The sequence below is a fragment of the Lingula anatina genome, chromosome 3, assembly GCF_051362555.1.
Source record: "Lingula anatina isolate TDL-2025a chromosome 3, LinAna3.0, whole genome shotgun sequence".
NCBI classification, from domain to species: domain Eukaryota; kingdom Metazoa; phylum Brachiopoda; class Lingulata; order Lingulida; family Lingulidae; genus Lingula; species Lingula anatina.
Genome location: NC_141769.1, coordinates 17,935,760 through 17,949,978, shown reverse-complemented (window position 1 = coordinate 17,949,978; position 14,219 = coordinate 17,935,760). Strand labels below are relative to the sequence as shown.

The window sequence follows — 14,219 nt, the reverse complement described above, 5'->3', positions numbered from 1 at the left end:
TCAAAGTTTCATATACCCTTAACTCATCATGTATGTACAAAGGATTATTTCAGATTGATTTTTGGATAAGTGAAGAATCTTTGAAAATTATTTTTCCATTACAGGCATTACCAGCAAAACTGTTAATAGGCCTTTTTTGAGCCTGTTTTTTGCGCGTTTGTGAGTCAGACTTAGACAAGAATTATTCTTTTAAAAAAAGTGGGATTATATTTTGAAGGGATCAACAGTGTAACTTTCAAATAATTTTGTCAAATTTCCGTTCTGTTGTCGTAAGTATTATCAGATAGTTTAAACAAAAGATTAACTCGGCGGGGCTTTTAGACAAATTCATTGCTGATGTGATGTGATATTAACAGTTGCGTAAATAATCAGTTATGTACACAGAGGTGGTCATAGAGCAAACACCAGTTTGTATTTACACTTGCGGTTCTGCACATTGGCGCTCCAGTTATGAGTATCATAAATCGTCACTTTTAATATTTCGTAGAATGCCTTTATCGTGCAAGCACACTCTTGAAAAATTCCATGGCTAAGGAGGGGGTATACAGGTTTTGTATATATTATACCCACAATAGGCCCAGAACAAGGTTTTACCAAGCTATTTTATTTTCCTTTTTTTTTAATTGTTACAATATTACTAAATTTGTGTCCAAGTTGATACAGACATTTATTGCCCAACCAATCCAGTGATAAGAAGATGTCAATCATGATTAACAACAAATGTCCAAAGGGGCCCCTGAAATGTCCAAGTTTTAGGACCTGTGATATGTATATTCAATGCATACACCAAACAGACATACCAGGAACATAATCATCAAGCATTACTGTATACACACACAATGTCAAGTGCTTAGCTGGTTCTATCAACAGTATTGTTATCTGTGTATCTCTCTTACAGGTCAGAGGTCATTATGCCGCCAATACTGGAGTTGGACAGATCTCACGGGCTGTACGGTGTTGCTGCTGTCAGCCGTCACGCCAGCACCTCGGGGATCTCTCCGCCGAAACGGAACATGGACGAGAAACGGCCGTACTCCTTTCATGATTTCAACAGAAAAGAACCCTGTCGGTATTCTCACCAGGTATTCCTCTTGGCTGGGAAAATATTCGATGCTCTGAAGCACCCAGTCAAAGAGGACAATCCGTATTTGAGAAAGAAGCAGGAAGAACTTGATAAAAATAAAATGGTGCAGGTGCCTAAATTGGATTTTCCTGATGGGAAAACGAAGCGACTGACATTTGAGCTGTCTTTTGCTACTTTGAAATGTGAGTATAATTGGATTTTTCTATTTTTTTCACCTGTTGTATGAGCTTTCAGGTACTAGTATGCATAGCATGTTATCTCCTTTAATGTTTTTTTTTTTTCAACATAATACACACTTTTTGTTTGAATCTTGATCAGATAATCATATCGTAAATGATAGTTAAGGTCCAAAGATTAAAAAAAATTAAATTGTTTTATTTTATTTCATTACTCTTTGTGTTACTTTAAGAATTTTAATTAAATTCAAAAGCTACTGTAAAATTAACAATTAAAGATTTGTATTCAAAATTTGTTGTCTGTCAGGACTTGGGTGCCTAAAACAAATGTCGTGTCGTAACTTTGGTCTGCTGTTTGCATTCATCAGTGAAAGAAAATTATATGGCAACTGTCAAGCAGACTGATATCAATAACCTTTAGTGTTTTAGTAGATTAGTTACTTGGCAGGTTTTGCATAATTTAGTACTGTGTTAATTAAGTCTTGAACTCCTCATCTCGCATGTGTATCGCAGCGACAGTGGTATTAATCTCACCTAGAACTGTAGGAGTGGAAGAACTTCTTGATTAAGTTATGAGCTATTGGCTGATTGAAATTGCCTGGCACTCAGGAACAGCATAGGCATGTTTTCTTTTTTTGTCTGGTTATGTTCTCTCTTTTATATAGTTTTTTAGTTGTAGCTGCCTTGCTGTTGACAAAATTCTGTTTTTTTTTTTCTTTTACATTTAGCTTGCAAAGTTTAAGATATAAAAGCACCACAATAAGGGGATGGCATATGTTGATAAAAGTGACTGTCATGACTTTAATTATGTGTAATAATTAACATGGCAATGTTGCAGGTATTATATGTTGAAGATAAAGCTCAGGTTGATTCTGGAGAGTTTACATGATTTCAAAGTATCATTTTTTTTTTTTTTTTTTTTTTTTTTAGATTTGAAATTTTTAAAGAAATTTGTATTTTTAAGTTTTAATGAATATTTGACAAAATTAATGCTGTGTCATACCCACATACATGCACCAGTACACTATTACTTAAATATCAAATAAGATGGATGATATGCCTTTCTTTGTCATACATTTTAGAATATATATTGCTTTTCACATTGGCACACATAGTGCAGTTTTAATCGCCAGTAAGTTTATATATTCTTGTCACCCTAAACTTGACACAGTGTCATTGGGAGATTAATTCAAGAGGGTGAAAGCTTAAGATTCCTGCCCTATCCTATTGTATCCAGGCATCTCTGCTATTCGATAGGTCGTCTTAATAATTTAAAAATCTTAAAGAAAACAAAACCATGTTGTGTATGGACAGACATGAGGGTTCTGCTCAACAATGGGATTAACTTTATCCCCATTTTCTTGGTGGGTGACGAGGTCTGTAAAACAGCAGGATTAAATTGAACTTTGATTGGTTGGAAGATTTTTGTCTCGTGAGAAAAGCCACTTGAGATTTGGATGTTATTTAAGACTTTCCTGTTCTTACATGAAGATTTCTGTATGTAGTAATGCATCCAGAAGCATTGATATTTATTTGGTTTTAATCTAGCCATCTAATACAAAGAGGTTTTACTGATCTTGTATATGTGATTATCATCTTATTATCATTCTTTACCTTTGCCCTGTCACTTTTCAGAACTTAATTGATTTTCTCACTTGAACCATTTAGCATTCTTTAATGAGCAATGCTCTTTTTAAAAGTTAAAAAAATGTCATTTGGCTCATTTTTTTCGTCTATAGACCAACATAGACCTACTTACACTTAAAATAGAATATTGTGCAAATAAAATAAGTGCAAGTGCTTATGCTACATGTTGAACTGTAGTCCAGTTGAATTAACAGCTGGAATTATTATAGGATATAGAATCTGAATCTCTCATATTTTTTTCTTCAGATCAAAATTTACTGGAGGACCTTTTGGATGATTGTGCAGTCATGGCTCAGTTCCCTGAGGTAAATATTTTCAGTTTTATGAGAATTAATTTTGAGTTAAATCAAAGTTGAGTAGAAAATTACTTGAGGATATTGCACATTTTGATCCTAAAAATTTAGAAAGGCAACAAGTATAGAAATCTAATAATTATTGCCTTCTGTACTATGAAAGAATTATATCATTATTTTTGTATTAAGACATTTGTTAGGTCATGTTGCTGTGTTTGGTTTTAAGCACAGGTGTAAAATCATTGAGTGAAGGTAAACTTTAGTTATAGTGTGCTTAATAACAAGAGCACATCCAGTAGCAATGGAGGCATAACATCACATTCTTATCTACCACAATCAAATGTTATATGCAGCGCACCAAAGGGACAGATTGAATAAGCCATCCTTACAGCATCATTTACCACAAATAAGAATTAAAAAACCTTTAGAACTATTCCTCGGTTTGCTGTAAAAAAAAAAAAAAAAGATAACAATAGCAAAATTTTAAATCTCAGTATTATTGTAATGCTGATGGAGATTTTTCAAAAATATTTGGGTTTTGAGTTACTAAACCTTAATTTGCATTCATAAATGAAAATTATCTAACACAAGCCAAAATACTTTTATACCGTTAGCTTATGGCCAACCTGGACGTAGGCCCTCATTAAAATGATGTGAGTAGATGTTGACACTCACTCACCGGTAGGTGGTATAGCTGCCAGGACCCTCTTATAAACTACCAAGCTTATAAACATTTTTGCTCACTTAATTTGCCTTTCTTTCAGTTCAGGGAAGACTTTGGTTTGGTCATGGTCATCCTGAACGACTTCCAAAACAGAAAATTCCAGCAACGCACGCCGCTTCCAGGCGAGACGCTGGACCCACATGTCACAGAGATAGAGCAGGCTTTGTACTCTGTGAAGACCAAATTAAATGCCTCATTGGCCAGAAACAGAATCAAATATAATGCTCTGTCTATAGAGAGCTTGCTGCCAGCTGCTGTGCAGGAACAGAGTGAAGTGGGCTCACATCTACCTGTGTTTGTCTGGGTGAACCTGCTCAAAACAAGGTAAATGTTTGCAATAAAATTTTCTTCACACAGAAACTAAAAATGAGAGACTTTACTACTACATTGATTGTGTGTTTCATTGATTTTTTTAGGTGTTGTTTTAGGAAACTATTTTTGTATTTATTTCATTTTGAATGCTTAACATAGCTGATGAAATTGATGTTTTACTTCAAAATGGTATGTTTTTGAATATTCATTATGGCTGCAGAGTAGGCTTTTTAAACAGATTAATATTTGGATATTTAATTCTAGTAAAAAAAAATTAATTTATGTTTCTTAAGGTTAAGTCAGCAGTACAGACAAGATTTTAAACAAAGGTTATAAGCCCCCTTTTCAGGTTTTAAGGACATTTTACAAAAAGCTGGTCTTTTTACAATCATTTATTTTCAAAATTATCTTTCAATTTTAATTCCAGCCTGCAATCAGTAGTGGAGCATTTCAAAGAAGATGGCTTCCACTTTCGTAACTTCGATGCAGATGAGCAGATAGTTGGCAACCAGTTTTGGACAGACGTTCACTGCAGCAATGTTCTGACTTTTGCTGCTGAAAAACGTCAGGAAATCTCCCAGCATCCTCTAGTAGAGTGTGGCCATATTGTTGTCCAGGTGGAGAAATTTTTTTGTATAAATCTGTATAAACCATGTGTTTCTTAAAATGTTATTATGGAGTAGGCTGTTTATTAAGTATATTTACTTGTTTGGTAATTTATTATTTTTTTAAAGAAACCAATCAATCTAATAAAGGGAAATAGATTTTTTTTTTATTTTCTTAGTAAAAGAATTACTTTAAAAGTATCAGTTTGACCTTCTCTCATTTTATAGAAAATTCAGAATTATCACACTTTGCATTTGAAATAAGAAGGCAAATTTGACAGCATTTTTAACGTGCAATTTTTTAATTATATTAATTTAGGACAAGTCCAGTTGTCTGGGTCCTCACTCCATAAAGGCAGTGGTCAGTGAAGGTGATGACATTGCAGTGGCCAATGTGACGTCTGGACTGACCCTGGCCCATGTGTCCAGTTTGACCCAGGAGACCTGCGGGACAATATATGGCTTTGGTGTCCAGTCTGATGACCACCTTGCTCAAGTCAAGGAGACACTGAAGCATCTTGGTGCTAACAGTATCCTTTAATTACATGTAGGGTGTAATTAGTGTGTGTGTGTGTGTGGGGGGGGGGGGGGGGGGGGAATGGGGGGATAGAAGGTTTGGTATTTGAGGAAAGGGAAGCTTTAGAGTAATGATACAGTAAAGGTACTACAAACTAACATGCTTTCCTGTTATACTTGTAATGAAATTACCGGATATTTGCCAACTGAAATATTTCTGACATTTAAAAAGCATATTCAATTTGGTAAAAGTTAAAAGATGTACATGTAGCAATATGCAGGATTTTCAGCCTAGTACTGTTGCTTTTAAATCAATGTTTTGTAGTAGTAAAAAATTTAAAGATATATGTCTCCTGGCAGTGCCCAATAGATGGCCTCTAACAGCCCCTGAGTATATTCCTTGACTGGCTACCCCAGATGTAAAGCTGATAATGGAAGAGTTCAGCAGCGTGGCTCCAGATGATGTGAGGTTCAGGAATGTGAAAGGCATCCTGGTTACAGCCAAGTGCAGCAAGTCTGGTATCAGTAACCCTGTGGATTTTATTGTCAATGAAGGAGAAGGTAGGTGCTGTTTTTTTAAATAATTTTTTTAATTAAATTTAATTTTTTAATAAATAAGTTTCTTTTTACTAACATGTAACCATTGATGTTTTGATTGGTGGGTTGATATGTGGATAAATAAACTGATTGATTGTATTTTTGAAGTAAAAAGAAAAATGGCAGGCATTGCCACATATATTCATACATGCACCAGTAAATCAGTCTGATAGATGTAAAAAAGTTAGTTTTGTCACAGGGTTGATCCGATTTTTAAAAATTTTCATAAAAAAGTGAACATTTTAAACTTAAAGTTAAAATATAGTGTATAATTTTTGCCTGCCTCACAAGTCTCAAATCAGATGGAAATGATATAAATTTTATTGATACACATATTTTTCAAAATGTAATTTTTGAATGGTCATTAAAAAAATTATTGTTTTACCAGACATGTCAATCTTGAAGAACTTGTCTGTGGGAGAGACGGACATCTCCAGAATGGGAGAAATGATGGCCAATAATGGGGCTGCTCTCAGACATGCCATGAGATGTAAGTATATTGACCAATCACAGAGTCTTTTTCATGTGTTTAGGATGACATACATTTTTCTCCTAAGTTTAACATATGACATAGTTCATGATAATGATCAGAAAAGATGAGGCACCAGATGATGTATACATGTGATTTTTTTTTTCTCAGTCCCTCGAGTACAAGCAGTAGTCTATACGACACACTCGATAGTGTCCAGAGAGAACGACGATGTCATCACAAGAGCTATCCATGCAATAAATACCATCAACCAACAAAACAACAACCGTAAATGTCAGTTCAGGATCATTCCTCCAGTCATTCCTATTGTGGAGAAAGACCTGGAGTCGAGTCCTCGCACTGTGAGAGACCGGTTTCTCAAGTTTGAGAAGACGCCAAAAATGACAGGGTGCTTTTGTGCAGTAGTGGGACGAGAGGTATGGAAATGCATTGCAATAAGCATATCAGATATCTCATGTCTTTAATGGAGACTTATGTTTTACAAAATTAAACAGCTTATGTTATTATTTGTTTTGATGTGCAGTTTTGCTGATGGCTAATGTATGAATACTTAATCTTAACATTGGATGACATAATTTAATGCTCCCATATATGTGTAAAATATCTATTGAAATAAATACTTGGGTCATTTCTGTTATGGCAGTAGTGTTGCCAAATGATATTTTTAAACAGAACAGAAATATTTAGTACTTTAGTGGTATTTTTTTATGTGACATTCCATTTTCTTAGGCTGAGGATAAACAGGAAGCTGCTAAGGATGTCCTTGCAAGGGCCAGAGCTATGGGAATACTTGGTGGTGAAGAAAAGATGGACGTTGATGACGACAACAATAAACCAAACTGTAAACCTCGCAAGAAGTCACCAAAAAGAGCCAAGAGTAGTTTTGTAGCCAGGAAAAGCGGGTTGTCACCCCAGCGGAAGGCCACAGTCTCGTTGCCGAATGCGCATGTCACCAAGCAGCATCAGTCGCACTCGCCTGCTGTTAAAGTTCCGAAGAAATCGGGCGTGGCTTTTGGCTCCGGTGTTGCCTTGAAGGAAAAGAAGAGGGAATCTGTTGTTTCTACGTCAAAGTCTACGCAAGCTGCGACAGCAAAAACAAAAACAATGGAGCTTCACATAGTGAACCATCCCAAACCTTTCAGGTGAATTGATAAACGGAGAAAGCTTGACTTTAACATGTTTGCACCTTTTGATGCAGGAGTAATGAATCTGCATGTAACATTTGGACTTATGATTTTTATTTGTGCTGAATCAACTTTACTAATTCACTTTTTTGTAGTCTTTAGTTTGAAGATAAGACTACTAGAGTTTATTTGCACTGCATTTAACTTCACTGTTCATTTAAACTCTCTCTCTCTCTCCTTTTCAAATTAATTTGATTGGATGCAAATGCAATTATAAAATATAAACAATTGCTTCTCTATAATCCTTTTAAAAAACAATACTAAAAACAATTGTATCAGTTATATATACATATTCAACAATGAACTTACAATAACTATAATAATAATACATGCACCGATGTACAGTTTGAATGATTTTTGCCTTTAGCTCATTTGCAGATATTTAAATCCAGCTTTGAATGATAGAGGTGCTGTTTGCCAACTATCTTTCTATATAATTGACTGCTAATGGCAATCAATAAATAAACAAATGCTTCCTTTTAGTTAATCAGTAGTTGACATTTTTATAGATTAACAAATTTGATTTGATTGATTGATTTGATTTAATTTTCTTCATAATAAACTTATGCATTAAAGATTTAATCAACTTTCAGGCAAGTGCCTGACCCCCCCCCCCCCCCCCCTTCCAGAAAATTGTAGATCATCTACATGAGTCCTGATTATCACTAAGGGCTTTGTTTTCAGGAAGCTAACTGCAATTAACTTTAAAATATGTTACAGTATTACATTTTGCTTTGCCTTTTAACTGAATTCAGGCGCATTCAAAACCATGCTAATTTAGACAGGAAAAGGTATTATTTGATATCTACAGTTTAACTTGGTTTGCTTGTGAATGCACCTTGAACAGTTCATACTAGCTGCAGTGATCACTGATTCACACTTATCTGTTTGGAGTGTCTTTAATTCTTCAACTTTACTGCACAGGTAATTAGACTGAGTTTTTGAAAATTTCTTTTTCATAAATATTGTTTGTTGAATTTGTTGCAGAGATGTTCATTAATAATTGTTAATTTTACTATTTTTAAAATTGTCGTTCACTGCTGTACCTTTGCCAATTAAAACATTGTCAAAATAAAATTGATGATGAAAGGCAATTGATGATTAAGGCAACCAATGAAGACATTCAGATGGCATACTAAATAGAACATTTAACTCAATTCAACTTGAATGCATTTCATTATACTTATATTTTTCTGTTTCTCATAGCAAAAAGAAGTAGCCAATTGGAAGCTGAGACAAGAGGATGAGGACAAGGAGGAGAACAAACCATTGTGCCCAGTAGCAGTATATGTACCCATACAAACTTGGAAATGCATGTGCTTTTCCACTAATGCTGACTTCAGTTTAGAAAATCGGGGGCGGATTGAGGCAGTCTTCTGGGTCTTTCAGAAGATGGTCAGATTTTCAAGTTTACATTGATGGGTATCTAATTTTAGATAGCTAGAGGATGGATCTACAAGGATACTTTGGAAGACTGTCAGAAAATTTCTCTGGAACCGTCCCTGAAAATGCTATTTTAAACTACCAGGCTATGATAGAATTGACTGCTGAACCTCCTGTTTTAATTGTGTCAAATTGTTAATGTTGTTTTTAAGTTTGTCTTATATTAAGATTATATTTAAGTTCATCTGTTTTGTTTGATAACATGGCATACGGAAAATCAAAATTAATCTTTGATGGCAATTTATGTTCTCAGTTTATTTATTTTTGTCATACTTTTATAATTAATTCATATTTTAAAACAACTCCGAGTTCATAAATAGTGGCATTTTGTAAAGCATTAATTTTTTAATGTGTCATCAAATTAAATCAAATCAAATTTCTGAAACAACAGAATTAGTTGAGGTCAATCTCACAGTCTTCCGAGCACACCATTTTGCAAATAAGCAGAGCCCTAGTGTGAAATGTTTTCAAAACACCCTGAGTCTAAAGACGGGCATTGAATAGATGTAAGTTGAGTTTTTACTTAGCGAGGAGACATTCATATTGCCTAAAATTAAATAGAGTTGGCATTGTTTACAATACTCAGGGTTTTGTCTCCATGACTGTGAAGTGCAGGTGCTGAGACATAGCAAATGACAATTGTTACCATTTTTTTTTTGTTTCATGTACCAAGCAAGACACTTGTTCATTTATGAACTTCATTGTTTCATGTTCAGTATTGTTTATTATTGAATCAAATGTGTTTGAAGTATATTTTTGCAGCAATTTTTTTAATAAATCAAGTTTTGCATTAAAGTAATTCTGTTGTATTATCTTTTATCTCTGCTTTCCTGGAAGCCCTTACTACAAGCTTAGTGATGGCTCTTGGAGAAAAATTAGTAACAAAAAATAAGATTCGGTTTTTAGATAAATGGCTTTATTCATGCAAACTTTAATAGGTATATTTTATTAATATTTAAAGTAGGTTTATAATCAGTAACTGTGAGCTGAATAAAGCTGCCGGACAAGTTAAATAACTACAAGCATATGCTCTCAGTTAATAGTACATGAAGTTCATTAGAAGCATCGGGTCTATAAGATACAGTATATTCTACTATATTTGCTTGTTAGAAACTCTTCTTAGATATTCCACTTTCTTTGATTGAAACAGTACAAAAAATAGCACAAAATGATCACAAATGCAACTGAACATTGACTTAAGTTACTAGAAATTACAGGGATGCGTAGTCTAGGGGTAATGTGACCAGGCAGTACCCTTACTGAACTTCTTTTCAACTGCTTATCTAAGTACAAGGTTTTGATCAACTGAGGTTATCAGTTCTTGAATAACCTTTAATCACAAGATCCGATTTTCATACCGTGACTAGTTGAGATCATTGAAATAACCACTTCTGACAAATGACAAGACTAAATGCTACTAAATATGGTGCTCTTCAATTATATATATCCTCAATACAATCTTCATTCACCTTTACATAGAGAGTAAAGGAATCGACTTACATGTCTTAAAATCTAATTTCACTCATCAGTATATTTCATCTCCTCATCATGCAGCCATTAGGTCTATAAGTATCACACATTCACTTAAAATTCTAGTTATATATTTAAAGCAGTTACTTATTTACAACAAATGACCCTAAAAGATCATTTGACAAACAGTGATATGACGATTTGAATATCCCTCTGGACAAGTTTTTCTTACATTTAAGTAACAGCTCGATGAAGGAATCTTATCTGGGTTTATTAATAAATCTTGTTAAAAAAAAAACTTCCCTAAAACTGATTTGGAGTAATGGTTCACCACCGTGGTTGTCAGGAATGATAATTTGTACAATGATTTTGACTTTTGCACATAAATTTACACTTTTCTTAAAAGGGTGAACTTAAGTGGAATCACCAGTATACATGTATATGTATAAAGTTAATATTAATAATATAATATAGTAATGTACTATAATAAGAAATCTCAAAATTATTTTTTTTCTTCCATATATGTACCAACTTCCCTAAATTTAACAAATGCGAGGATATGGCCAGTGCTGTTACCCATATGAACTTAATTGATACTAAGATTCATTATCCCCTTTAGATGAACATACCCTAATGCATGAGACTGTTGAACTATCACAAATTAAATATCTTAATACAGAAGTATACACGTGGGAAAATTTGACAGCATTTCACCATATAAGTATTTCAGTAAACATCATTGCCAATGCCCCAAAAAGATGACTTGTGGTAGTATCCTTTTGAATTCTGAAGTATGCAGATCACAGCAGAAGCTGAAAATGTACATGGGTGTACACCTGTAGGTTACTGTACTTTGATACAAAATTTATAATTAACATGACTTTTTTCTTATGTCCTTTACATGTGCCACATGATATGACTTTGAACAATGAGACTGTGAGACACAAACATTAACTAATTATTTTTTTAGCAATTTCTCTCAGCAAATGGAATATGATCATAACATACATTGAGCAGTTTTAAGAATGCTTCAAGCACGGTTTAATACTAAGTCTAGATATTTAAATACTTCACATAGCTTTTTAAATTACAATTATAACTCATTTTAATAACGCTACACTGCAAGAGTAGGGAACTATCATTCTAATTTGTTAATTTGGGCCCTGCAGGTGTTAAATGCTCAACTGTACTAACATAATTCCTTTGCTACATTTAACGTACAAGGTTTCATGCAATTTGATACAGAATGTAAAAGTTTATATGTTCAGTGGGGGTACATGAGGTGTGTGTGTACGGTGTGTGTGTTCCTTACCCTATACCTTTACACTAAAATGCATCAACTTCCTCTCTTAATGGGACTAGATTTCATTTTTTTTGTGAAGACTAATAATGTGCAAGAATTATAAAACCTGGAAGACTCCAATTTCTCAAGATGGAGCAGAATACGAGGTGAAGGACTAACAGGAGTATAAATGCATACAGAATTCTCACTCAAGGAATAAAACTCCTCAAGCTCTGGCTGTTCAATGTGATATAAAGCAAGTAGGGAGATGTACCAGAATTTTTATACTGCCACAAACAAATACACATAAATGCCATGGACATCTCCAAAGGTACAATACAAATGTTCATTTAACAGCTGTGCACTTCAATTTGAAGACCACCTCCAGAGCTGTGACCGATATGTTGATCATAATTTGTGCAAATTAACAAGAACAGGAAGCATATATATTAAGCCCATATTCAGCATGTACAAATGAAGTATTCATAAAATAATAAGAATACACAAGGAAGTTTGTGTGCCTGATTAATACCCATTGCACTGATAATAAATCTACTTATGAGGCCTGTCCTTGCTGACAAATATGGTTGATTGTCTTTGGATGTACTGTAATCTCATGTAGTCCGGTGTGCCAGCTACAGCTGCAAGCCAGCTGTACATTTTGTTTAACTGTTTTCATATTATTGCACAAAAATTGAGATTAGTGTCAATTTATTATATTAATCTTCCAATGAAGTAAATTACTGACCCAATGGTTAATGATAAACTTTTCCATAGTTACTTCCATGATACGTCATTTCTTCTGTGATATGTATATCATTTTGTATATTAAGGCAATGTTTTCTAGGGCTCGTGTTGTCTTTTCTGAATGACCATGTAACTGTACAGCAAGACTTCATCGTCATATGTTTATACATGTAGCACTGCCGTAGCCTGCGGTTGACCCAAATTAGAAAGCTGGTTATTCATAAACTAGAAGCTATAAAACACTGCAATCAAATAATTTTTTTCAAACTCTTTTCAAACCAAGTCTTCATTGCGAATGGCATAACAACGTTTATGAATGAATTCTTCTCATAAATTCCAAATGTCCATCAAATTCAGGATGAACCACCCACGTACAACATCAGTGACTTCATCTCCTGTACCAAAAGTTTAAATCTCGAGCTTGCTTTAATTTTACCAACTTTGGCAACAACACACAGAATGGTGCATGGTTAAGACATGTCTTTGTGCTGTGCAGCAATTAAAGCCCTCCTATCATAGCCAATGATGACAAGTTACATATTTGGTGCGGGGTAGGATTCCTTGACCAATGAAAACTAAAAGTGCAATCTCTTTCTCATCTTCGCTCATAAACTGCCACCAGGTGACAGTACTGGTATGGTTAGCTCTTGCTGTTTTTCTTCTTAGGAACAAGAGTTCCAAAAACAGACTTTAATGTAGCACCAATACCCTGGAAAATATGATTTGTCTAAATTATAAAATGAATCCATATATTTAGTAGCGAAACAATATCAAAATTGCCAACTTAAGTAAACCTGTATAAACAAGAATTGTATAAACAATAATTGCACACATTTCAATTGTTAAATTTAACCATTGTTCTATTGTTAATAAAATGACTAACACTCCACATATCTCTACTTTATAAGAATGATAAAGTTGGCAACCTGGCAGTTCAATAAATATTAGCAATTGAATGTAATAGAATTTATCTAAATTCAATATTCAAGAACTACATATAATTATAATAAGTACATTGTACATGTACAATAAAAACAATATTTTAGAAGCTGCCGAATAAAGATTGATTGATCATTAAGGTCAGAAATTTACAGGGCTGAGAAACATATTTTTCAGTTTCATTTAAAACTATAATACACACTTCTGATACCCCAATGTCTCAGTGTGATAATCATGCACATACCTTGCTTTGCTGTTGTTTCTTGTGGTCAGGTGTTTGTGGGTGGGCATCCAGGCATTTCTGATACCGCAGCTACAACAACAATAACATGGGATTGGTTTAAAATGACATGTATGTAACACCAATAAAATATTAACAGAAATAAGCCATAATAGTTTGGTGATGGATTCCCAATGTTCAACATATCTGCATAAAATTGTACTAGTACTTGGAACTTATAAAGGGATTATTGAACTACTGCATTCCTCATACAGTAATAGTACGCAAATGCATGGATTCAAAATAGACTAGAAAACTTATAATTTCATGTCACTATACAATGAAAATTTAATTTATTTATAACAGTTATTTTGTATTTATTGCCACATTTAGTTATAAAGAGCTCTCAAAATTAAGGTGTTCAATTTCATATATCTAATTTACTAAAGTACAAAATGAAAAAGCTAATGCCTATTTTATAGAAAATAAA

The 14,219-nt window shown here is 33.8% G+C and overlaps 2 protein-coding genes across 11 annotated transcripts in view; one reads left to right on the top strand and one right to left on the bottom strand.

The window, feature by feature from the left end:
• LOC106181893 (uncharacterized) overlaps nt 1–9,845 on the top strand; it is a 34,434-nt gene extending 24,589 nt beyond the window's left edge. Inside the window, exons 4-13 of the mRNA XM_087010139.1 lie at nt 899–1,266; nt 3,154–3,212; nt 3,965–4,248; nt 4,664–4,853; nt 5,161–5,371; nt 5,775–5,918; nt 6,343–6,444; nt 6,595–6,860; nt 7,174–7,586; nt 8,835–9,845. Coding sequence (XP_086866265.1) covers nt 899–1,266; nt 3,154–3,212; nt 3,965–4,248; nt 4,664–4,853; nt 5,161–5,371; nt 5,775–5,918; nt 6,343–6,444; nt 6,595–6,860; nt 7,174–7,586; nt 8,835–8,847 — 2,050 coding nt within the window. The 3' untranslated portion in view covers nt 8,848–9,845. The remainder of the gene's footprint in view (nt 1–898; nt 1,267–3,153; nt 3,213–3,964; nt 4,249–4,663; nt 4,854–5,160; nt 5,372–5,774; nt 5,919–6,342; nt 6,445–6,594; nt 6,861–7,173; nt 7,587–8,834) is intronic.
• A 120-nt stretch (nt 9,846–9,965) lies between these two features.
• Nucleotides 9,966–14,219, bottom strand: part of LOC106174307 (protein Fe65 homolog) — a 91,677-nt gene continuing 87,423 nt past the window's right edge. For all 10 annotated transcript variants that reach the window (XM_087010143.1, XM_087010144.1, XM_087010145.1 and 7 more), the window contains 2 exons: nt 13,754–13,822; nt 9,966–13,279 (listed from right to left, as the gene is read on the bottom strand). In XM_087010143.1, the coding sequence (XP_086866269.1) occupies nt 13,211–13,279; nt 13,754–13,822 (138 nt within the window). In that variant the 3' untranslated portion in view covers nt 9,966–13,210. The remainder of the gene's footprint in view (nt 13,280–13,753; nt 13,823–14,219) is intronic.